Below are 22,966 nucleotides of genomic sequence, written 5' to 3'. Positions count from 1 at the left end.
AAGTACTGAAGCCTATAACAGCTACAAGATGATCTGTAATAGAGCCACAGAAAAAGTTCGACAGGCAAAGGCAGTTTATGAGAAATCACTAGCAAACAGCGCAAAGAGGGGGGGATAAAGAATTCTTCACATATATAAATGCCAAGAAGAGCAGGACAAACCAGATCGGACCTTTACGTAAGGGAAAGGGGATAGTAATAAATACACCAGCTGCCGTTGCAGATGAACTCAACAGTTACTTTGCATCGATATTTATAAATGAAAAACCTTTTGTGGCAAGGGAAAATTGTGGGAGTGAAGTTGAAAAATATGTAATTAATGATATTGAAATTTCGCAAGATTATTTAATGAAAAAACTTTCGAGCCTACAAGCCAGTAAGGCTCCTGGAGTTGATGGAATAATCTTAAGGGAGGTGGCAAGTGAGTGCATTGAACCATTCAGGCTAATTATGCGAGCATCACTAGACTCTGGGGAGTTTCCTTAGATTGGAAAAGTGCCAATGTATCTCCCATACATAAGGGTGGCTCTAAGAGTGAGTGTGAAATTATCGACCTGTCAGTTTGGCTTCAGTGGTAGAGAAAATCATGGAGGCAATGATCAAGAGTGGAATTCAGGATCATTTGGATCGAATTGAAATTCTCAAGGATAATCAGCATGGTTTTGTAAAGGGAAAATCATGTTTAAAAAATCTGGTTCGCTATTTTGAAAGGTCACTCACGAGCTGGATTTAGGGAATAATTTCGACATTGTTTATTTAGATTTCAGCAAAACTTTTGCCTCAGTCCCACATGCTTTATAAGCTGGAACAGGTTGGAATCACTGGGAAAATTCTTAGATGGATAGCAGGATGGCTTCAGGGCAGGAGGCAGAGGGTTGTTATAAATGGCTATTACTCAGATTGGATTGATGTAAGAAGTGGGGTTCCCCAAGGATCAGTATTAGGACCACTGTTGTTTTTAATTTTCATAAAGGACATCGATGAAGGGATAGAGGGCGTGATGTTGAAATTTGCAGATGATGTTAAAATTGGTAGAGTAGTTAATGATCACTGTCAAGCTGAGCTTCTTCAGAGAGACCAAGATAGACTTCAGGAATCGTCAGAAAAATGGCAGCTATGCTTTAATCCAACAAAGTGTAATGTCTTACACCTGGGAAACAGTAATCCCAAAATAACTTATTCACTTGGTGGAGTTCAACTAAACCCAGTACTGGAGGAAAGGGACTTGGGTGTTACGATGCGGTCAGACATGAAATTCTCTGAGCATTGTAAACAGGTTGCAAGGAAGGCCCATGGTGTCCTATCGATGATCTATCGAACTTTTGCAAGTAGAGATAGGGACGTGATAATCCATTATATAAGGCTTTTGTTAGACCACACTTGGAATACTGTGTTCAAGTATGGAGACCGCACCTAAAGAAAGACATCGAGCTTTTTGAAAGGGTGCAAAGACGGGTAACTCGCCTGGTGAGATCGGCAAAAGGGCGTCCTTATGAAGAAAGACTTCGAATATGTGGGTTGCAGAGTTTGGAAACTAGACACCTTAGAGGAGATTTGATTGAGGTGTTTAAGGCTCTGAGAGGCATCAGTAAAATGAATGAGGACCAAATTTTCAAGATTATAAATGATGCTAGAACTAGGGGACATAAATTCAAGTTACGGGGGGGAAATGTTTAGATTGGACTGTAGGAAGTTTTATTTTAGCCAGCGTGTTATAAATTACTGGAATAAGTTCTCTACATGGGGTGGTAGAGGCTGACAGTTTGGGGAAATTCAAAGGTCATCTGGATAGTACTTTCGGGTCAGGGAAGCGCATAGGATGATAGGTTTAATTTCCTTTTCTTTTATAAATTATTATTATTTATTATTATTATTTTTTATCATTGTTTTATTCGGGTTTTTTTTTTTTTGGCTTGATTCAGCATAAGCCATAGGCTTTCTTGCACCATGCGTCCATTACTAATACTAATACTAAAACAACGGATAAATTTTTATTCTTCAATTAAGATTACAAAACAATTAAAAATGAACAATTACAAAACAAAACAATTAATGATAAGGATGAGCCTGGATAACCGAAAATATTTGAAATTGCTGATCTCGTGTCATCTTCTGGATCAAGTCTGGAACACTGTTTTGTTTTTATAGCTTTTAATTTTGAGAAACAAACCTCACATAATATGTAGACCCGAAAGGTAGCAATACTTGTATCGCCATTTTCGATAATTCTGGATACTCATCTCGAAGCGATAGCCAAAATTTTTCACAAGTAATCTTGAAACGAGCACGTAATGTATCGTCAGACGACAGGTCGATATGCTTCGACTTCGTAAGAAATCTCGGCGCTCGGTCGCATAGGCAGCAAACTCAATAAATGGAAATTCGAATCCAGAACGTCGCCCGATCAGCGACGTTCAGGCGACTGGATCTGCTGTGTACACCAACAGGCACTACTTCGCGAACGGAATGAGAGGCATAGAGGAGAGGTGAAACACATGGCGAGGGGGTACTCGTCTCGAAGAGATAGCCAAAATTTGTCACAAGTAATCTTGAAACGAACACGTAATGCTTCGTCAGACGACAGGTCGATAAGATCTTCCTTTTATTCAATGGTAATTTTGGAACATGAAGAAATTTCAAAAGCAAAGGGATGATGAATCCAATACAATTTTATTTATTTATTTTTTTTGGAGATACATTAAATCATTTAGAAAATTCTTAATTAGCATTGTTATGTGGGTGGCAATGATATTCCTAAATTGTAAAACGTCAATATTATTGCTATTAACAAAATCAGAAAAGCATGGTATTATTACGGTATTATTACGCTCAAATTCAGTTTTCCAAAGATTCCTTTTTGAAAGCTTCTATTTTATCACTGAGTAATAATATATAGTATTTGTTCCCTATCCTTGAAGATTTAAATCATTTAAGTTGTTGTCGCAACACAGTTCTTCCACGTTAGATCATTTGTTTGAAAGAAAATATTTATAATATCAAAAATCTTCTCGCTCGTCGTTCTTCCTTCCAAAGCTTTGCAAAATATAAAATCCTCCAAAATATCTCCCTCTTAGCAGTATCCGACATATACAATAAGTTGAGCAAGGTTTGAAATATCTGTGGATTCATCTAACTGAATTGCAAAAACTGGACTTTCTCTCAATTGATTTAATGAATTGAATTTCATAACTGTAATACGCCGCGAGACTGTGTCTCTGGATAGAGAAATGGTATTAAAATCGTTGCTGTACTTTTCTTCTCCATGCATAATTGAAATAATTTTTATTGCAGCAAGGAGAATGCATCGAATTACGAAGCAGAATAAAGCCTGCGTGCAACACATATACAGTACATTTACTGCTACCGCACATTCGCACCTCTGGCCTTTAGGCAATACAATACAGGCAATTTAAGAATTTGTGCAGAAAGAAATAAGGGCTAGAGGGATTATTTGAATAGTACTTCTCAGTACTACTCAGCATCTGAGTGGTACTAAGAAGTATTAAATGCATACTGAGAAGTCGCATAGTCAGCTATTTTATTTGTGTCCACAGTCATTGGGCAAATTAAGGCGTATCCCAGACGCGGTAGGCAGTGGGGTTCATTCATATCTCAGACTTAGTTCGAGTAGCAAGGGCTCTGCACATACAGAATTGAAAAAGTAATTTTAACAACAGGTTTTTAGCTTTTTTGTACACAAAAAATAAATTTATTTAAAAATTTCTGCGACCACTTTAATTTATCCGTCGCGCCCCACAGTTTGCGCACCACTGAAAATGATACGACTAAAATGTGCACAGTATTAAGTAATTTTTCAATGTATGGTATTTTTTCGAACAAATTTTATCAATCTACGGAATCCAAGGAAAGCGTTTATAATTCGCTATTTGGCACATAATTAGCGAACCTTCTTCAAACTATTTATATATATTCCATAACTCAGAATATGGCTTAACGTGTGCTGGAATTTCAGAATATGGCTTCACCGTGGTTCCAGCACATGTGCTGGAACCACGGTTAAGCCATATTCTGAAATTCCAGCACACGTGACTGGCTAAATACCGTGCTGTTCTTGTATTCATTATCTCTCCATCTTTGTAAACCCCTCTGATTCTATGCTGCCGTCTGAGAGTATACGAAGAAGATTTGAAAAAAAGTTTGCGGCGCGAGTATGAAATGGGTAGAGGTACAGTGTTAAAAATTTCTGTACTTCATGTAAAAAAAAAGTGCAGCCATTATCAACCCACTGCAGGATGGAAGCCTCCTCAACAATTCATGCTGAGGGGAAACGGACCATAATCTGCCACACTGGTCCAGTGCGGGTTGGCAGATCGACCGTATTCAGCAGTCAGGGGCTTGAACCCCACTCTACTCAAAGAGCGGGTGCTACTGCACTCCCGCTCCTGACCACTCGGCTACGGAGGCACTTCAAATAGTAACTCACCAAGTTTTATGCAGGTCCTGAAGCGAAAATAAAAATACAGGTTGTGTGAATAAGGAAAGACGGATAAAATCAGTTATCGTGCAGTCATCCAATATTTGGGGAAAACAGGACTAACGCCAAAAGCAATTCATGAGGATATATATTTACAACATTATAGGAAGATGCCCATTCCTATTCCCGGTTAAGATGTGGGCAGCAGAATTTAAACGAGGTAGCAAGAGCCTAGAAGATTACGCTGCGGAATCCCTGCAACTCCATCACTCCAGAAGTTGTTGACAGTGTGCATGATCTGGTAATGAATGATCGACGAGTGACAGTTTAGTACACCGCCAGAGTCTTGGGCATCTCATCGTTCAGTATGTACTATATAATAACATTGGTTCTCGCTATGAAAAAGGTGTCAGCACGATGCGTTTCATAAAGCAGATTAAGTCAAGAGTTAAGTCAAGTGAACATTTGCATTGCTTTCAACTGAACCAGCAAAGTCCTTTGCAAGGTTTGTGACCATGGATGAGACATTTATCCATCACTTTCAGCCAGAAGCAAAGGATCAGTCCGAACAGTGGAATCACAGCTCTTCTCCCTTCCAAAGAAAGCCAAGTCGACTCCTGCAGGTAAGGTCATGGCGTCGGTTTTTTGGGATGCTGATGGAGTAAGGTGTAAGGTGTAAGGTGTATTTAGTGTCAGACGGCACCAGGGGTTTCCCCCATCTCCGCGTAGTTTTCATTGTGGGTGTACCAGTTCACTGGAAATGCCAGAGATTTAAAAGTGTATGGATATTGTATATGTGTAGTGCCGTGTACCGTTGTTCATCTGGTCGTTTAGCCGCTGGACCCCTGCTGAGGCCCAACGTTGCCCCACCTTAGCCCCGTGGAGGCAGACCAGGAACCCAGTAGACTTAAGTTACTCTGGCAGGTCCTGCCACCTAATTTCCTGAGATTTCAGTGGCTAGGACCTAAAAAAAAAAAAAAAAAAAAATAAAAAATAAATAAATAATAATAATAATAATAATAATAATAATAATAAATAATAATAAATAATAATAAAATAAAATAAAAATAAAAAATAAAATAAAATAAAATAAATAAAGAAATAAAATAATAATAAAAGGATAAATAAATAAAATGATAATAAGAAAAAAAAAAAAAAAAAAAAAAAGAATGTATTTATATTGCATGCATATATGCATGTATACAAGCACATATATGCACACACAACGTGCATACATGTGCCAACGTTAATCGTGGGGTTGACGTCACTTGAGTTGGGTGCATATATGTGTGCATACAAGTACATATATACACACATGCACATATGTACACACAACGTGCATACACATACCAACGTCAATCGTGGGGTTGACGTCGCTTGAGTTGGGCCAGAACGTGGGTGAAGATATTTTGGATGTATTTAAATTTAGGTGTGTGGGACTTCGCTAGCGTGAAGATAGAGAGGGGGGGAAGGCTGAAGACTGGGGGGAGAAAGACAGAAATATGGAGCCAATAGGGAAGACAGCCCCAAGTTTAGTGTGGCATGCCCATGCCCCACCAGAGTGGAAATGAGGGGGGGGCGACGAGAGAATCGTCTCCCCGGGGGAGTAGGGTTTAAAGGTGAAGGGGGCTAGGGTGCCCTCTTCAGGCTGCCATTGCTTTGGGAGCTAAGCTGCAGTTTGTTGTTTGTTGTCTCTATTCTTGTCCACTTGATTCAGATTGGGACACTCATGAGACAATCCTTGTCCCTCCCCTTTTTTTTTTTTTTTTTTTTCTCCGTTGATTCTCTTTTCTTCTTCTTTTCTTTATTCCTTTCTTTTCCATTCATTTTCTTTTCTTCCACAGTTTTCTTTTCCAGGAATTGTCTCTGTCTTATGCGATTTATGTTACTGTACTATCAGTCTCGATGTATGGCAATTAACACCCTTCTCCTTGTGAAGAGGTCCTGTGCATACTGGGAGAACGCTCGGTACTCCTCTTCCGTGTCAATGAAGTGATGTTCAAGTCCTTTGGGGAGGTAATGGATTTTCGTGATGAGGGTGCATCTGAGGTCTTCGTATTGTGGGCAGTCGTAAAGCAGGTGGTCCCAGCTTTCGACCTCCCCGCACGTGCAATTTGGGTCATCGACGAGGCAGAAGCTGAACAGTTTCTGGTTGAAGGGTCCATGTCCTGTGAGTAACGAGGTCAGGTGCAAGCCCGGGAAGAACCAACCCGGTTGCCTTGGGTATATTTTGTTCAGTTCTGGAAAGAATTTACGAGTGATCTCGCCCTTTGTCGTCTCTGTCCATCTTTGCTGCCACTCCTGAAGGAGGTAGGTCTGTAGTCGGGCTCTTTCCGTTTTTTGACTGCTTGCTGGGTTGATTGTGAAGTCCTGATGATTTGCGGCCACTCCCTTTGAGTGCAAGTAGAGCAGTCCTGCTTTCACAGCTTCTAAATCCAGGGGTAGCGCGCCAGCAAGCACCTGCAGTGCAGGTGTGCTTACCGTGCGGCAAGCTCGTGTGGTTGTCAATAGGATGGTCCTATGTGTCATATCCAGGATTTTCTTGTTGGTTACCAGTGATGTTTTGGTGTACCATACTGCAGCTGCGTAGATTATTGCTGGGATGAAGGTTGACTTATAATATAGCAATAGGGTTCGTTTTTTCAGTCCCCAATCCTTCCTCGTAATCCTAGCCACTAGGGCTGAGTATCTTCTTATTTTCATTCTTATGTGTTTCAGGTGAGGTATGAAGGATAGGTTATTATCTAAGATAACTCCTAAGTACTTCATTTGCTTGGTGAGTTTGATGGTCAGGCCATTTATTTTTATTTGGGGCGGACGCTGTACCTGAAGAGTTCCTTTCAGCAAGATGGATATGGTTTTCGTCGGTGCAATTTTTAGCTGGTTTTTTGTGGCCCAGTATTGTAATTTCTGCATTGCCTGATTGCCGATGTTTTCCAGTTGGACTCTGGAATCTGCCTCAATAGTAACAATGAGATCGTCCGCAAAGGCCTGGGCCTCAGCCAGCCCCAAGTCCTGGCACAGGAAATCGTCCAAGACCATGTTCCAAATGAGAGGACCCAAGACAGACCCCTGCGGACATCCCCTATGTATGTTTCTTGTGATTTTTTGATAATTTGTATTTATTTCCACTCTTCTGCCTGAAAGGTAGTCTTCCATTGCTTTGTATAAGTTGATTGGTACTGCAGCTTCTCTCAGTCTGTTCAGTACACTCGGCCACCAAAGTGAGTCGAACGCCCCGGCAAAATCGACTGAAATGACCAATAGATATTTTTTCCTGCACTCTTGTGCTTTCCTAAGCAGATCTCCAAGGGCATCCACCGTAGAGGATCCTGGCTTAAAGCCAAACTGATTTTTAGCTGCCAGGCCTGCCCTTTCGTAGTGGTTCTGTATCCGCATATGGAGTAGCCTCTCGTACAATTTACTGACTACTGAGAGCAGAGCGATGGGTCTGTATGATGATGGACATTCTGGGTTCTTAGTAGGATTTTTCAGAATTAGCTTGGTGTTTGCAGTTTTCCATGCTGCAGGGAATTTCCCTGTTTCCAAACATCTGTTGTAGAGGGTGAGTAGGATTTGCGGAGCAATTTCTACTATTTTTTTCAGTATCTCCGGTTCGATCATATCAAGTCCCGGGCATTTGCGGTTTTTGATCCTGGTAGCAGCCGCGCCGAGTTCCTCATGGGTGAAGGGGGGCTCGAGCGCAGGGGTGATATATTTTTCATTTTCTTCGCAAATCTTATGTTGTTCTTGCAGAGTTAGGGTCGCGGGTTCCTTGAAAATTGTGTCGAGTATATTACCCATTGATTGCTCCCAAGTGGTTGTATAGTCTCCTTGCGAGGTCCTGGTGGTGCTGATCACCTCCCCCCTGGGCAGTTTGTTTGTAGTCACCTTGTAAACTACACCCCAGGGGTCAGTTCTTCCTGTCGTGGATACTAGACGCTCCCAGGAACGCTTCTTGCTTTTCTGTATCGCGTCCGTATACTGATTTCTGACTTCTCGATAGCGCTGTCTTAAAGCCTCCACTTCATGTGCAGGCCAAGTCCTACGGGCTCTCTGGAAATCTTTCCTAGCTTTTTGCATCTGGCGTCGAATCACGGCTATTTCTGGGGTCCACCAAGGAACAGCACCAGGTTTTGGGTTTTTTCTTTTGATTGTTCGATCGCTAATGGTTTGTATTAGGTCTGTAGTCCCCCTCAGAAGGTCATCCGGGTCATTTTGTGGGTTTATACTGGCTGGGTTGCTTTCTATGGCTGTGATGAGCAGGTTTTTGAATGACATCCAGTCTGCTTTGGCAACTGCATATCTGTTTTTCTGTTGGTTTGTTCATGTTACTGTTGTCAGTTGTCTGATTATTTTAAAGGTGATTGCACGGTGGTCTGAGGTAGTCCATGCCTCCTCCACCTTCCAGTCAGTCACAAATCCCGCCAAGTTCCTAGTAGCTAGGGATACATCGATTGTAGCCTCCCAGAGGGTGTTGCAAAAGGTTGGCAAGTGGTGAGGTTGATTTAGCACTGTCAGCTGTGATCCTGCCAAGTAATCCTCAAGGAGTTGACCATTTTGGGTTCCACGCCTGCCAGGGGTAGTACTGTGCCATGTCGGGGATCGACAGTTCACGTCAGCTCCTATGATGATTTTTTGGTTTGGTAGGATGTCCTGCAGGCATTGAAGATATTCGATTGCAAAATCTATCTGTTGTCCTGGTCTACAATAGAGTGCCACAACGTACAGGTTCCCTAAAGCTGTATTTAGCTGGGCACAGGCGGCCCACTCCGTGCAGAACTGCGTGATTTTAGTCACTGTGATATTGCTGTTCCTTACCAGGACAGCAGCCCATGGGGTGTCTTCAACTGTGTGTATCACTTTGTAGGTGAGCGGGTAGCCTACAACCCGTTTCCCATGCGAGTATGGCTCCTGTAATATGATGACATCGACGTTTTCCTCTTCAGCTTTAACTCGGATCTGGTCGGCTACTGCTCTAGCCCTCTGCGCATTTATTTGAATTATTTTTAGTATATTTGTGTTGTAAGCTTTAATTTTCGTCCCCATAGTTAATCCTACTTTGGTATAAACTCTTGGCTCGTTGGTACGTGGGACACATGGGGTCTCTCAGTGAATGCTTGTACTCTAGCTTTAAGTTTTTACAGTTTACGCAGGTAGGTCCCACATCTTTGTGGGGACAGGCATTATATTCATGGCCTTTTTCTGAGCAGTGGCCGCATGTTGGGGTGGTTTGTGCACACGTATGCGTGGTGTGACCGAACTTGCAGCAGCGGTAGCACTTCGGAACGACCACACGTTCGTGATATCGGTAGCAGCCCCATTCTATAAACACCCTTGTTTGGTTCTTCAGGGTTTGCCAGGCTTCCGGGGTTAGTTCTACTACCCAGTTTTTGTTTATTCCATCCCTCGCTTTAACGGAGTATTTGGGCATTGCTATCTCTTGTGGATTTTTGTTAGGGATTTTACCCTGTAGGTTTCTATGGTAGAGTTCGTACGCTAATTGGTTCGGTGTGATGTCTTTATCTACGTCGTATATTATTATGGCTGGCCCTTTTCTTTTGGGTGGTTCAGCTGTTAGACCCAAAGTGGCTATTTTCGGGTTTTGTATTATTCCTAGCATCTCTTTCTTTGTCTCGGTTTCTATTACAAGTCCTATGCTCCTCATCTTGCGTATTCCTCTGATTTGGGTTTGTTTGAGGTCTTCCTTCATGGTGCTTATTAGTTTTGCCTTGATTTCTTCACTTGTTGTTATTTCCTCGGCATTTTTGGGCCTTAGTATTACCAGGTTTGGCGTTGGGAGGAGTGTCTTTTTCTTTGGCTGTTCGTTTCTTGGCATCTGTGTCACAGTTGGTGGATTACTCAGTGCACTTGCATAGGTAGGGATGCGCTGTTGCATTTGTTGTGTGACCCTACATTCCTGGTAGGCCTCCAGTTTGGCTGCATTTCTTTCTGCCTCACTGCGAACCTTGTGGAAGACCGTCTCCAGCTTGGTCCATATTCCTACAATATCAGCCCTAAGGGCAGCTGGGATTCTACTTGCGGAGTCTTTCAGTTTGTTTTCAAGCTCCACCCGGAGGGCCAAAACCTGGTCCAGCACCGTTCCATCCGGCAATCTGGGGTCTATGGTAGGCTGGGGCTGCTTACTTAATTCTTTGCTGTTCTCTGGTTGGGGGTCCTCATTGTTTTGCTGGTCTTTCGATTCGCTTTGCGATCTTGTCTCCATTCCCGTACTCGGGGCGACATATTTCTTGTATTTCTTTTTTGAAGTTTGTTGTGGCTGTGCTCCATCGTCGTGGTCATTCTTCTCTATAATTTGCAAATCATCATTTTGCTCTAGGATAGGTTGTTGCCTTCTTCGTTGGTGTTCATCTTCTGGCTGAAGTTCAGTCAATTTCTGACTATGGCTAATCATTTTGTCTCAGGTACGGTTTATCGAGACTAATCCGGATTATCGAGGTAGGATCCACACACTCAAGAACCGGCTAGGAATGTTTACAAATGTTGCCGATCGTAAGTCCGTGGCACAATTTCGGGCCTAGCAGTGGTCAATCTAAACTTTTGATTCCCCACCAATGATTGGGGGGGGGGTTTCACTCAAGTATAGTGGGAAAGTTAATGCTGTGAAAAGCAGGTGGTCGCTGCTTTTTGTGGCGATGACGAAGCTACTGCCGAAGGCTGTAGATGGCAACCAGGAGCTCTCGCTAATAGAGGCTTAAGCATTTACACACATGGGGTCACCTTCCCCACTCAATAATGCAGATCACTGTAGTCACACCCTCCAGTTCAAGAACAATGGGTGAAGCAGAATGTGTGTCGTCGCAGGCCGTCCCAGTGTAGCACGGCGCAGTAAAAAATAGTTCTCTACACTAAGTACATGTTCGAAGCACACGATTTTACAAAATTCGGCGGTTTACGGTACAGTTTGGTGGAGCGGTCTTTCAGCTCAGTTTTAAACACAGTTTGGGCAACTCCCCAGTCAAGTGTAAACTACCAACGTGGCTTCTGCTTTACATCAGTGCCTCTCTATGGCCCTTCTGCCAGCCACATGGTGACCATTGTAGTCTGACAACAAAGGACACAGATAGAAACGCTGGTAATTTACTAAATTCCCAATAGATATTAAAACTAATCTCACCTACGGAATCCTCCAGATAAAGTCTTTCAGGTGGAACACTTTTTTAGACTGATTTAACATTTTAAACACTTCATTTCCACACAAATTCAGTAGCGCGAAATAACGTGTCCGGTCGTAACGGCCGGCCAAGGTCAAGCCGATGCTGATGGAGTGTTGCTAGTGAATTACCTTAGAAAAGCCAGACAGCCAGTTACGCAGACCTAGTGAGGAGTTTGGGTAAAATATCAAAGACAAACGCCAAGGAAAACTCAGCAAAGGCGTCTTTGTTCTATCAGGGCAATGTGCCTGCTCACAAATCTGTTATTGCTATGGCTGCACCGCATGAGTGCTGCTTTGAAATTTTGACCCATCCCCCATATCTAGCACCATCAGAGTTTCACATATATCCTAATTTGAAAATATACCTGGCTGCACCATTTTTCCATCGTCAATTATGTCATTGATGCAATGGACGCATTCCTGGAATCAAGGCATTGAAGCATAGATGGCAAATGTGTATTGACTCTATATTGAAATGTTGAAAAGTAACATGTTAACAGACTTCCCAAATAAGCAGTTCACACTCAGGGCCATGAACTTTTCAAACGCTCCTTATAAAACAGAATATTTATTAATAAGGCTGCTGCAGCCTAGTGATCAAACACGAGGGAAAACAGTAGTCTGAGTTAAGTGTGGTTTTAGCCCATATTTTTGTGATATTTCTCTCTATCTTTTAAACTTCTCTTTCCGATGTGGCCGTCCCGGAGTATAATATAACACACTATATTCACCATTATCCAACAGTTGACTAACCGGTATTTCTACGGTTAATTCCACTTTTGTGTAATGTGGAGTCTCTAATTGATTATATGGAACAAGGAGACAGCGCTATCGCTGGCAGATGATGCTTGAAATTTACGGAGTAACATTCCCAGGAAGGCCAGCCAAGTGAAAAATCAAAGTTTATTGTTTTCCTTTTACAACAACAAAAAAAAAAAAAAGGAGAGAGTACGTATTAAATTTTATGTCAGACTATTCTACACTAGTGTATAGCATACTTTTTATAAAAATGTTTAATAAATTTATGTTTTGTCACATTTACGAGTTTTCTTTTATTTTGTGGACCACCCGAGAAAATTTATTTCCCGGATGATTGCGACTGTAATGTATCATTGAGTCTTAATTCAACAGTATACCAATCTAATAGCCTCGATATATTCACCACAGACATTTAATAAAATAACGATAAGCACAACTTTGGCTGACAAACGCTAAAATACGGCAATACGTTGTAACCTCCAGACATAATTAAAAAATCAAAAACATTTGTGAATGTTTTCGCGCGCAAAAAAAAAAAAAATTATTGTTATAATATAAATTTGTTAGTATATAACAGAGCTATGATGCTCAATACGTTCTACGTTGATATCAATATTTGTACCAGAAGTAAACGAGTCAAAAGCATACCAAACAAATATTTCTCTTATTCTTCTACAAATGTTATAACAGAAATACCAATTAACTTTCTCTTAGCTTCATTATTTATCTCTTTTAAAAATCCTCCTTTGTTTTGAATCATTGCTATATGTAGAAATGATTTTTGTATGACAAAAATTATTAATACTATTTATTATTATATTTTCAGAATGTAAACAACAGTTTCACATGAGTAGTATGACACTAGCAATTTCATTCCACCAGCATCAAAGACACAAGTATGAAGTTTTATTTAAAAACTGAAGTTATCAAAGGTTTTTAAACTTCTGGTTATATTATATATCAGCGTTTTCCAAACTGGAATCTGCGGAGCCCTGAGGGTCCTAGACCAGTTCCAGAGGGTCCCGAAACGGACCCTGTTTTCTTTTCAGAAAACACAGTGTTTATATATACACACACAGAAACATATGCATATATATATATATATATATATATTTTTTTTTTTTTTTTTTTTTAAGGTATCCGTAGATCTCAGTAGTTTGGAAACCACTGTTATGTGGTAAGTCATTTTCAGGCTCTATTTACGGTGCGTTTACGCAGAAGGAAATACAACAAACTTAATGCATGATCAGAATGAAATTAAATTTAGCTACTTACCCAGAAGTGAGCTAAAGTGTTCACCTGCATGGTTTTCACGATCATATTATCTGGACAGTCCAAAAGACGATTACCCGTAATTATTCCTGCATTGTTTATGAGAACTGTAACAATTCCCACTTCGTCTTTCACCCTAGCTGCAGCGCGATAGACTTCATTTCGATCTGAGATATCGCATTCGTACGAATAAGCTTCACCACCTGCATCGCGAACTAACTGTGCCGTCTCGTCATTACCTGCCTTGTTAATGTCCCACAGAACAAGTCGGGAGCCAAGTTTACTGAACTGTAGTGCCAAAAGACGACCGATTCCACTACCTGCTCCAGTTATTAGAATTGTTTCTTTACTTACGTCTTTAAAACGGAGTCGCTTTGGAATAAATGCTAAAATAATACTCTCTAGCCAGTAATAAATGATGAGGAGGACTGAAGATACTACTTTGACTAACGAATTCATATTTAGTTGGCACTACTTGTTCACAGTACAGAAAGTTATAGCTAAATGTAAAACTGCTGGTGAAACCACGCTCTTCTGCTACCACTTTTGCTGTCTCCTTTCTCCCAATGAGGCCAAAAGCCGATGATCGAGTTCTAGACTACTTTCCTTGTGCGCAAATGGACAACTGATGAACTACCAACACTCTCCCTAACCCAATTTTTTTTTCCCGAAGCTCTGTATCAAGTGGCCTATAAATAAATACACTGGCATGCTAGCACCACCTGTTAACGCATCGCTCGTTAACGTCATCGTACACGTGATCCGTTTAAGCCTATAACGTTTCCCGTAGCATTTTCATCTATATGTATGTTATTCTTGCGTTGTGGTGCAGGATGAGAATGTTAACTTGCCAACAGCAGAAAATAACCTGTGCTATTTCATTATCACTTTGAGAAGAGTAATGAATTTGTAATTTTTAACCATTTTAATTTTTTTTCGCATAATGTGACCATTTGTTGAAAGGACAGAAACATTACTTTGTGCATAATACAGTACTTCTATCGTTTCAACACGTTATTTTGAATAAACCAACTATTTATAAACAATTATTATATGAGAATTACAAGGTGATTTCAAAATTCGCACAATCCATATATCAGTAAGTTATTAATTCTTTTGCGCTCAGATCATGCAGTCGAATAATTATAATAACAATAATGACAAATAAGTAATTATAAACAGTATAATAAATGTTGAAATGTTCGCCCCCTTGGGAAGGAGGGACTCTACCAGCCTCTGACAATCGGTACCTTAGGAAACCGTGAAATCGGCTCTCCAATATCCCTTGGGATCTCACAATTTCCTCAGTCTACACAGGGAAACATTTTGCTCAGTGGTATACTGTATTGTAGTTGTAGGAGGGAGCATCAGCGACTACGGCCATATCGCTCCGTGGATATTGTCTGTAAATTGAGTGGGGTTCTGTGGTCGATTTTATGTTTTCTGGACGAAAAACCATGCTACCCTCGCCTGAGACCGACTAAGTCAGCCACGTTGTGAAAAAGGTCCACAAAAATTCCTCACGTCATCGACGGAACTCGAACTCAGGTGTTTTCCACCCGGTGTGGGGAGGACGACGATTCTACCAACTGTGCTCCTACGAGGGCCTTGCTTAGTGGCTAAGTCACCCCTCTGTAACAGTCTAGTGGGCACGATACATCGCCGTTGTCACTCATTTGGAGAGAACTGGATTCGATTCTCGTCCACGACACAGAAGGAAGAGGAGGAGGAGGATGTATTTATTTCAGTTTTTCAGCCTGCGCAACAAGCAGATCGGCCAGGAACCACGCACTTCTATAAAGATAATACGCTTTCAGTGACAAGCATAAGTAAGTATATCATTTTAGGGGCCGTTGATACCAATTTATATACAGCGTACACCGCTTATTGTAATCACAGATATGATATCATTCGTGTAATGTTATCACTTTTATTAAGTCCAGATCAGACTCATACGAATACATAGAAAAAACGACGTTTATTGTAATTAGCGTTTCGGTTTATGTTATCGATTTTGTCTTATAGTTCACGCATGTGCAGTAGAAATGATTATGTAACGTCCAGTTACTGTTGCTTTGTACAGTTCTTGTCGGTGTCATTACTCTGTGAAAGAAAGTACTGTATCTGTATTGCTACCAGTCTGGCTGTTTTACAATAGGGCATTAAACCCTTTTCTAATTCTTGATTTTAATATTTTCTTCAGAAACATTATGACAGTTTCATTTTTACTGATGACTTTCTTGAAGAAATAGTGAACTGTCAAATTAAAGTATTTGAGATTGCTTGATTTTAATATTTTCTTTCTGTCCTTGTACGCCTTTTATGCGCACATTTCTGCGCTGCATCAATAAACAACGCTGAATTGTTTCTTCAGTTATTGTAATCGGTTGTTAATTATCAATTTAGCAGTGTCCCGCAGTTATCAGAATAAGTGGCGTCCCTTTTATTTCAGTGGCCGAATTAGTGGTTTATCAAAATTGCCGAGTCGGTCACTTTGATTCTGCATTGCAAATTAAAAAATATAATTTCGCTAAAATATTATTTACCTTTGCAGTAAATCAAAGCTATTAAATATTAATAAATTCTCAGAAATGTAAATAAATCAATTATCAGTCAATCGATATCTGGTTGCGTTTTTGGCCAATACAGAGTGCTTAAGTCGAAAGTTACAAAAACACAGGGTTGGAGGAAGAAATCTTACCCAAATGTATAATTGGAAACCTCATAAATAGTACTAAAGCTATAACAATGAATGGTAAGGACAACAATAGTCATAAAAAACGGCAGCCATTATGGAGTAACGCCACCTAAACCGAAGGCCGCCGTAGCCTAGTGGTCAGGCGCGTGGGTGCATAAGTACACGTGCCTTGAGTGACCGGGGTTCAAGCCCGTGATTGCTGAATACGGTGCTGTTTCTTGTATTCTGTGTATCTTGTAAACTCCTCTGACCGTTTGGTCGTCCCGGAGTATAAACAGAAAATTTATTTATAATGGGGCTGCCGTAGCCTAGTGGTCAGGCGCGCGGGTGCATAAGTACACGTGCCTGAGTGACCGGGGTTCAAGCCCGTGACTGCTGAATATGGTGCTGTTTCTTGTATTCTGTCTATCTTGTGAACTCCTCTGACCATGTGGTCGTCCCGGAGTATAAACAGAAAATTTATTTTATATACTACCCTACCATTAATTAACATCCGGACACCGGCATATCACCGTTACTTACAGGAAAACTAATAATAATGTGTTCCGAAATGTTTAGCGCTTATGACAGTCTCTAGTCTCAGTGAAATACTTGGCACCAGCGTTTTGTAAATGTCTTCCGATATTTCTCGCCATTCTGCCCTCAAAGCGGGGATCAGTTGGGCTCTGCTTTTTTTGGAAAATCTTTCCTGACACGCACCAACGATCCAATTCATTCAAGAGATTCTCTGTAGGAATGAGGTCAGGGTTCTAGGTTGGCCAGCCCAGCTTTTCAACGCTCATGTCCTCAAACCAGTCTGGCATAACGCGAGCAGTATGACATGGAGCGTTGCCCTACTGACGCAGGTAAGGGCCTTCCTCTTCGTGCTGCCACAATGTAGGTAAAGCATTATTGTCCAGAACACCTGTATAGAACTCAGTATTCATGGTTTTGTCCAAAACAACCAATTATCCCAGCCAGACCATGATAAACAGTCCGGACTATCTCACTGCCTCTGCAAAACTGTATTATCGAGACGATACAGTCCGGAAGGTAACTTTCTCCTCACATCCAGGCACGACCGTCAGACTGGTAGATCACATACCATGACTCGTCACTCCAAAGCACAGCTTTCCGTTAGTTTACAGTACAAGAACGGCGTGCCTTACACAAGGCAAGACGGCGTCTGGCATTATTCGGGATGATTAGTGGCTTCTGGACGGCTGCATGACCGTGTTAACCCATATCATGCAGCATCGTGCGCACTGTACTGGTGCTGACATGTGACCCAATCGCTTCACTGGGGCCTATGTTCCGAATCGACGATTCTCTTCAGGACTTTCCTGTCATGTTCCGTCAGCTTCGGAGGTTTTCTGGGTCGTTTAATGACAGTTTCAGCACCAGGCCACTTCCGTTTACAGTTCACATCAACAATCTTCGATTTAGGAATCTTCGGTTGCAAGTGAAGTGTCGCATACAGACTGATTTGCTTTCATGGCACAGTATTATCATTCCGCGCTGGAAGTCTGTTAACTCCGTCGATCGCTGCATCTTGCATTCCCAATTGTATCACTGTCTCCTGAAAGGCACACGAGCTTATTTATAGTTGTGTCTGACATGTTGTGGTAAGGTAGGACGCGACGAACTATCAATGGAGGGTAGGTAGTGTATAATTCATATTATTTCATCCATACTTGCACGGGAATTGAAATAATGGCTTTCTTAATTCTATATATATTTTTATTTATTTATTTATTTATTATTTATTTATTTTTTCAATTTTATAAAAATTGATTTCTGACTCGAATTTGTCCTCCTAGGCGACTGCCTAGTTCCATATAGGCGAATTAGACAGTCACTTTGAACTTGGGGTACTTGGTGACCACCTTGGACGCCCATAGGGACGAATCGTCCCTTCTTTCTTCTTGAATATAAGCATGAACTCTTATCACCAAATTCGATGATACCTATTTAATGCTTGGATCTATGTTTTCATTTTCATTCTGCATATTGGCTTTCAGTTTTTTCAATGTATGGAGATTATTTTCATATATTTTGCCTTTCAACAAACTCCATAAATAGGGCGAACACATTTTTAGGGACGAAAAACAGATTATGGAGATGAAAAAAAATCAAGACAAGACATCTCTGACGAGTGAAAATCGAAATAAAACGCACAAAACAATTTCGAGATCCAGCTATAAAGGCGAAGGATATGTAATTTTTACCTCACAAGCGCTTTTTCTAGCGCGTCCTAACAATAGCAAAGCTAGTATTTTTCATTAAAACAGTGCACAAATAAATCTGTAATTTAATTGCTTAGGAACACAAAATCCAGGTATAATTATCATTTTTATCACTATTTTAAAATATTTAAATAGTATTTTTAAATAATAAGAGGTCTTAAAGTAATCCTTTTTTTTATGCAACTTATTTTATTTTTCTAGCAGTTATTTTAAAATATAAAATAATAGCTAGAAAGCGCAAATCGCCATCCTTCTGCACCGTGTAGAAAAAGCCTGGGTTTGAATCCCTTCCATCTAAACATCTTAAAAAACCTTACCATCTAAACATCTGTTTGTTTAAAAGCAGACAGAAAGTTTAAGGTAATTAAAAAAAAAAAAAAAAAACAGGATATATATACTAAAGCGATTCTGCTCCATTTCATAGTCATCTCCCACTTCGCCGTCCTTCAATATTGAGTGACTAATCCTAATAGGGGGACTGTCTTCTGGCTATACAACATGTGTGTTCACAGGCCTATTTGCATATTGTTCTAATGTAAAAACTCAAGGGGAAACTCCTCCCCCCCACTACTCCTAAAATCGGCCCCGATTGAAGAGGCGTAAATAATTCCTCCAGCCGTAGCGATTTCCAACCTTTTCGAATGCGATCCATATTCGAATGTATTTCATTAATATTCACAATCCAGTATGATGTCCTGTAACAATTACAGAAATCTCAAAAGTATTTATCAAAAAATACTGTTTTTATGACTTTTGGAAATCGCATTACGATTTAATTTATTTTATATTGTTTTTTGTTATTTTTATTATTTCATTCGATATCATTTATTATTTTTAAATAATATGGGATTCCACGGACCTATAAAAGTTGGGAAAGTGACTTGGATTTTACCAGTGAAACACTCCTATTCGGTTATGTGGTTTCTTCCAATGAGATGTACTGTAAGTACATTTACGAAATTTTGCAAATATTTCGAAAAGATTTATTTACGAAAGTTTCCTACAACATTGTGTAGGCATTCTTTGTCAGGTTTCAGACAAGTAATGCACACATCTCCATATGACGTAATGCTTTTTGTGATCACTGTGTTTTTCCTCGGTAAACAGATATTGAAGTTAACCTTGAATGTAATACCGTGAATATGATTCAAGCCCGATTCTTTCAGCATCTCATTCATAGTAACGTTTCCGCTGATATTTGATTTTTATTATCCTGTGAACGATTTGGTTTCAGTATACAGTATTTCTTTAACGGTAAAACCCTTATAATAATCCTGTGTTAAGAAGTACAGAGAGAGAGAGAGAGAGAGATTCTTGAATGAAATAAAAGAGTATTTGATCGTTGACGTATCACTAGCAAATTTTCGTTTTACTGCATAATTTTAAAGAATATGACTAAATATAATAAAATGGTAACAAAATTTTAAATAAAATTTTAGATTTCATATAAGGGCCGCCGTCGCCAAGTGCTCAAACGCGGCGGAATTGATTTATAGCCTACGTTACGTCTAACTACAGTGATGTTCTGTATACTTTGTAAACTCCTCTAACCATGGGGACTATCCCGGAGTATAAACAGAAAATTTAGATATTTTTAGGTGAATTCCCATTTTTTATTTAGTCATCCTCATATCCTTATCTCGTCAAATTTAAAAAGAATACATCCACAGATGACGGGTCATTTAAGTTACAAAATGAATTATAATCGTATTTGTATTTTGAATATAATCAGTGCTTGAATTCGGCTGGAACTTTTTTTTAAAAATAAGTTCAAAGATTTTTGGTTGTTCAGCTCAAAAAACCAGCTTTTCGAAATGTTAAGATGGTCACTGCAAGTAACTAAAAAAATAATAAAATAAAATAATGAAAATAATAAATAAATTAATTAAATATATATAAATAAAATGTTTAAAAGTTTTTTGAACTATCGTCTCTGTCCTCTAGGAACAAATTGAAACTATCCCCAACAAAATCCAAGATTACGGTTTTTAAACACAAATTACACTATGGCAGACCACAAGTTGTAAAACTTGACAAGAAATCACTTTCACTTGCTAGAAGCATCCGATTTTTAGGAGTCATTGACAACCGCTTTTCCTTTACTGCACATCTTCCACACCTATCCGTCAAAGTAAAGAGTTTTATCGCAATGTTGCTCCGAATTACTAGACAAGACTGGGGTTTGAGCACCAAAACCCTACATTTATCGCAGCATTCTACATATATATAATGCTGGGATAATCCCAGTTACAATCTATGCTGCCAGTCTTTGATTTAGACGTAGTGAACTTAAAACTATACAAAACTAAGTTATCCACTATTCAACTTTGGGCTCCTTCTCGTTTCCCGAACAGTATCAACTCCAGCTCTTCAAACTCTTGTGGGCACTTTACCACTTGACCTGCATGTTGTATTGAGGTCTTTGTTTTTACATCCGAGGCATTTCGACGGAATTTCAGGGAATCAATATTAATCCTCAGGCTGATCCCAAAACTGAACGAACCGGATGTTGGAATTTATTATTCAACATTTGATGAGAGGAATCATATTTTCATAAAGATAGAATTTCCCTTTATATAGAATGCAGCGTAGCAAAGGATTAGAAGATTTGCAGCGATGAATGACTATTGGCTGCTTCTATTTGCACCATGCAACTACAGCTACGAGGTGTTCTCCTCATCACAGAATCACCTTTGTCTAACAGACTGATTTCTTCCCCAAAAAATGTTACAGCACGTGCAAAATCCGGACCCTAACCTCAGAAAATTAGCTATTGATCTAGTCTAAAATGCATTTAGGGCTAACGCCTCAAGCTGCGAGCAAATTTAGATTATGTATATATTAAGTGCAATAGCATCATTAATACACAGCCAATTTTGAGTGAACAGAATATTTATAAGGCGGCATCGTTTTAAGTTATATCTCATATTGTGAATACCTTCACAATCAGTTGCCATGATATGTAATATCATGCAGCGATTATGCAATATCATGGCAACTCGGTGTGAAGGTTTTCACAATATGAGATATAACTTAAAACGATGCCGCCTTATAAATATTCTGTTCACTCAGAAATAGCAGTGTATTAATGATGCTATTGCACTAAATATATACATAGTCTATTGATCTAGTTTATATTAATTAAATCCTGTTACAACTTCCTCTGCAAAGTAACTACTAAAAATTCCTGTTTGACCAGAGACAAAAGTCGACCCTTTGCAAGTTTCGTTAACCTACTTGTATTATTTTATCTTTCAGTTTTACCATGGGTCTTGTTTTCTAACCATCGTAACGTCAGTGAATCTTGCGGATGACATTCCGCACTGAACACACGGAAAGGGATAACTCAAAACCACACAAACAGATGCCCGATATAGACAGAGATCCTCGGACCGAATTTCGCATGTCTATTGGCGTATATCAGTCTGCTTCAGCAATCCCTGACTCGAGATTATATTGTGCAGCTACTTAATTTTATAATTAATTTTGAAAATAATTCTTCCCCATGTATATAACCTCAACCTCACTCGTGTGATTTGAAATATATAAAGCTCTGTATTATTATTATTTTACTGGGTACCTCCCGAACTATTTTGATCTATGTAACAGCCCTTGCCTGTAACCGTGAAAGGATTATTGCTCATTATAACATACAATTTCTCTCTCTCTCTCTCTCTCTCGATGTGATTTAAGAAAAACAAAATCATTTGAGGAACTTCATTTCTACCTACTGGTCCATTGTGAAGAGTAGCCATTAAGCACAACCCTATGCCTCCTGCCCTGCAGCCACTTGCGACCCATCTTAAAATCTTAGCCATGATCCTAACATGTCCCAGATTATACAGTGACCTCTCGTGAGGGACTGTGTCAAATACTTTGCTAATATTCAAATGGTTTCGTTCGTCCAGCTCACAAGTGACTGTGTGAAAATAGCTGAACAGGTTAGTAAAAACACGATTTTCCCATATTAAATAGAAATTCCATTTCTATTTAAATGCTCCCGGTTTCTACTCTTAATCATTGCCTCCATAATTTGCCCTACCACATAAGTCATACTGTCAGGTCTGTAGTTATCCGCGTCCGACTTTGAACAACCTTTATCTATTGGCATAAAAACTATATTAGCATTACCCGAGAACAACCTTATCACCTATGTGTATTCGGTACATAAACTCACACGCACAGTCTCTCCTCGCTATTTGACTACATCAAATAACATTTATGCAGCATACATAAATATAAATGAATATATTTTAATATTTATTTACATATTATACAGGGTGTTTCAAAAGTGATGGTCAATAATTTAAAGGTGAACTGTACAGACTACAATATGCAAAAAGAGCTTAGTAAACATGGGTCCTTAAGTGAATCGGTTTCGAGACATTGCACATTTCTAGT

General features: G+C 39.8%; 1 protein-coding gene across 2 annotated transcripts in view; it reads right to left on the bottom strand.

Annotated features, from left to right (window-relative positions):
* The window catches only part of LOC150077236 (epidermal retinol dehydrogenase 2-like), a 160,268-nt gene extending 145,955 nt beyond the window's left edge, over positions 1-14,313 (bottom strand). For both annotated transcript variants that reach the window (XM_090385632.1, XM_090385631.1), the window contains exon 1: positions 13,646-14,313. In XM_090385632.1, the coding sequence (XP_090241758.1) occupies positions 13,646-14,101 (456 nt within the window). In that variant the 5' untranslated portion in view covers positions 14,102-14,313. The remainder of the gene's footprint in view (positions 1-13,645) is intronic.
* Positions 14,314-22,966: the final 8,653 nt, after the last annotated feature.

This window comes from Mastigoproctus giganteus, chromosome 12, assembly GCF_048544385.1.
Source record: "Mastigoproctus giganteus isolate SK-2022 chromosome 12, ASM4854438v1, whole genome shotgun sequence".
Lineage (NCBI taxonomy): Eukaryota > Metazoa > Arthropoda > Arachnida > Uropygi > Thelyphonidae > Mastigoproctus > Mastigoproctus giganteus.
Note: the sequence above shows the minus strand (reverse complement) of the source record. Positions and strands in the feature narration are given on the sequence as shown.